At 36.6% G+C, this 3,122-nt stretch overlaps 1 protein-coding gene across 1 annotated transcript; it reads left to right on the top strand.

Moving 5' to 3' along the window:
* Nucleotides 1–95: 95 nt before the first annotated feature.
* Nucleotides 96–842, top strand: LOC130591330 (uncharacterized). The gene has a single exon (XM_057394605.1). It carries the CDS (start codon nucleotides 96–98, stop codon nucleotides 840–842), a length of 747 nt encoding a protein of 248 aa, XP_057250588.1.
* The last annotated feature ends 2,280 nt before the right edge of the window (nucleotides 843–3,122 follow it).

Genomic DNA, 3,122 nt, shown 5'->3' with positions numbered 1-3,122 from the left:
GAAGAAGCTTATGAATACTTAGCTGAGATTCCTCCACAACACTGGTCAAGGCACAAATTCTCCACCAATTGCAAATCCAACATGTTGTGAACAATATGTGCGAGACATTCAATGCTGTCATAAAGGAGGCAAGAGACAAGCCAGTTCTAACCATGATGGAATGGTTAAGAAGGTATCTGATGAAGAGAAACTATGAGAAATGGCAAGGAGTTCAATCTTATGAAGGGAAAAACATGCCATATATTAAGAAGACTTTTGATGGAATGGAGGAAGAGTCAAGGAAATGTGTGTTGCAGATTAGTAGAGAAGATATGTATGAAGTTAGTCATAGGGGTGATCAGTTGAAAGTTGATTTGGCTTTGTGGACATGTACTTGTTATCACTGGCAGTTGACAGGCATCCCTTGTGTGCATGCATTTAGATGCATTTTGGAGAAGAATGCTGATCCAAATGACTATGTTGATTCAGCCTATAGTAGAGAGACATATTTACATGCATATAGCCAAGCCATCAACCCCATGCCTGGTGTTAATTACTGGAAAAAAATTGATCTACCCCATCCTCTACCACCAGTTCATAAGATTATGCCTGGGAGACCTAATTTGAAAAAGAGGAAAAAGGAAAAGGGGGAAGAGGCTGAACAAAAAGCAAAGAAGGTTAAGATGGCAAAGTGCAAATGCAGCAATTGTGGTCAAGTGGGACACAATAAAAGGGGATGCAAAGCTACAACAGTTTCAGCAAATACAAAAGAAGTTGGGAGGCCTCCTAGCACTTCACAATGGGCAGTAGCCGAGAGGTCAAAAAAATCTATGAGAGCTAAGAACAAAAAGGTATTTATCTAGCTTGTGTTATGAGGTTTAATATGAAATTTCAGATTTTCTTACTAACACATATATGCTTTTTTTGTTATTTCAGCAAGTAGCAGACACATCATAGGAAGCTCCTCCCAAGCAAGCTCTTCAACTGTGCATAACCCCCTACAAGCAAGCAACCAAATATATCAAAGAAGCCACCACAGCCACAACAACCAGCAGCTAGGCCATCTACAGCACCTCCAAAACCACCAACAGCTCCTCCTGTCACCAGGCAATCTTCACTTCAGAAACAAGCAACATCATCTACACCTCAATTCAGACCTAAGCTACCTCTCAAAGGCTCCAAGAAGAAACCAGTTTGAGATTTGTAGTGATTTGTGTTAGAATTTGTATTAGGATAACTGTATGCTTTGGATTTTTTTGGTTTAAGCTGAATGATATCAATCTGTGAACATATGGATATTTTGATTTTGATTTTTGCAATATGAATTTCTGATGTGGAAATATCAGCTTATGAATCATCTATTAGTGTGTGAACATGTTACAGTTTGTGTTTGGAAATTGGTGTTATTGAACTGATATATCAACAGGTATCAATTTCTGGTATGGTTAGTGCTTAGTGTGTGAATGATGTAAGTCACAAAATGATGTAAGTCACAAACTGGTATCAGTTTGTGTGTGATTATGAGTTGGAAACATATATCATCATGAATGAATTTCTGTTTGATATATCAGTTCAATAACTTGACATATGGATGATGACATAGCTAAGATAAGTTCATGCTTCATTAAGAGTGAATGTCAAAATACATGATAATTCCACCATTACATAGCTATTCATTAAGGTTCATATTTTTTTTCTAACACACCAACTACAACAATAAGCTTTCTCACTACTGGAAAGCAAACTAAAACCAAAAAAACTCCACCCTAAATTAGCTAATACAACCCTAATTGCATCTTATATTGCCCTAGCAGCTGCAATCAACAACATACATAACACACAAACAAACATAAATCCCTTGCATAATCCACCCTTCATTTGCTTTGGATTGGCTTTTTTCTTCAGCTTCAATTCACCCTTCAAAGTCTTATACTTGACCTCCAAATTACCATAATCATTCACCAAATGTCTTCGTTGTCCTTGCAAACTGCTCACTTCATCTTCCAATGACCTAACTCTGCCCTCCAACAACCTCTTCTGCAGCATAAGTTGATTGATAAATAGCTTCTGCCATTCAGTTTGTCCCTCATCAATCCATCTAAAAAAACCGCAGCCCCTCCACTCCGTTTCATGCTCATAGAATTTGCAAGACATGAACCTTCGCCCGGGATTCTTCTCAGTCCAAGAAGTCCTCCTTGCAACAGGGAGAGTACAATGGCAAGTAATTGATTCCCTTTCAGCCATAACAAATTCCTAACAAGTTCATAAAGGTAGAATTTAAGTTCATAAAGGTAGAATTTAGAATTCATAAGAATACAAGAAAAGGCCCCAATTTCCCCTAAATATATACATTAAAACCCTAGATTAGGTTTGTCAATGTTAGAGATTGCAAAGAACATACCTGAATTTTGAGCTTCAAGAGGAATCACAGTGGAATTGAAGTAAATCTTTGCAAATTTGTTTAGATTAGGATAGTCAATGTTAGAGATATATATATATATATATAGCTCAAAGTCGTGGAAAATTGGCGAGAAATTTAATAAAAAGCGTGTCAACAGGCGCCACTGTTAACGGAGTCACATTTTTCTGTTAAGAGGTGGGTATTTAAAAACGTTAAGATAAGTTGAGGTGGTTATTTAAACGCAAATGAAATTGGGGTGGTTATTTTGAAACAAGGGTATCTGACAGGTGGTTATTCAAAGAGTAAAAAAAAAAATAAGAGAAAGAGGGGAGGCGTGAGATAGGGGGGTTGAGAGGAAAGGGGGAGGGGTGGCCACACCATTAGTTGAAGGTGTGGCCTGCCTCATATAAAAGTTTGTGAAAAACTTGTGATAATAATACTTAATAGTAATGATAAATAATAATAATAACCGTAATTAGTAAAATAAATTATACCAATATAATAATAATATTTAACAAAATGATTATAAAAGAATGGAGCTGAACTGAACTGGTTAGAGCTGAACTGAACTGAAATGATTAAAGCTGAACTGAAAATAAGTTGGGGAGAACTGAACTGAACTGAAAATAAGTTGGGGAGAACTAAACTGAACCGACACTTTGTGGCTCATTCACGCAAAAAAAAAAAAAAAAAAAAAAAATTATAAACTCGGGTTACCAAAGAGAATTTATACTCGGTAGTT

Source organism: Beta vulgaris, chromosome 5 (genome assembly GCF_026745355.1).
Source record: "Beta vulgaris subsp. vulgaris cultivar EL10 chromosome 5, EL10.2, whole genome shotgun sequence".
NCBI classification, from domain to species: Eukaryota; Viridiplantae; Streptophyta; class Magnoliopsida; order Caryophyllales; family Amaranthaceae; genus Beta; species Beta vulgaris.
Note: the sequence above shows the minus strand (reverse complement) of the source record. Positions and strands in the feature narration are given on the sequence as shown.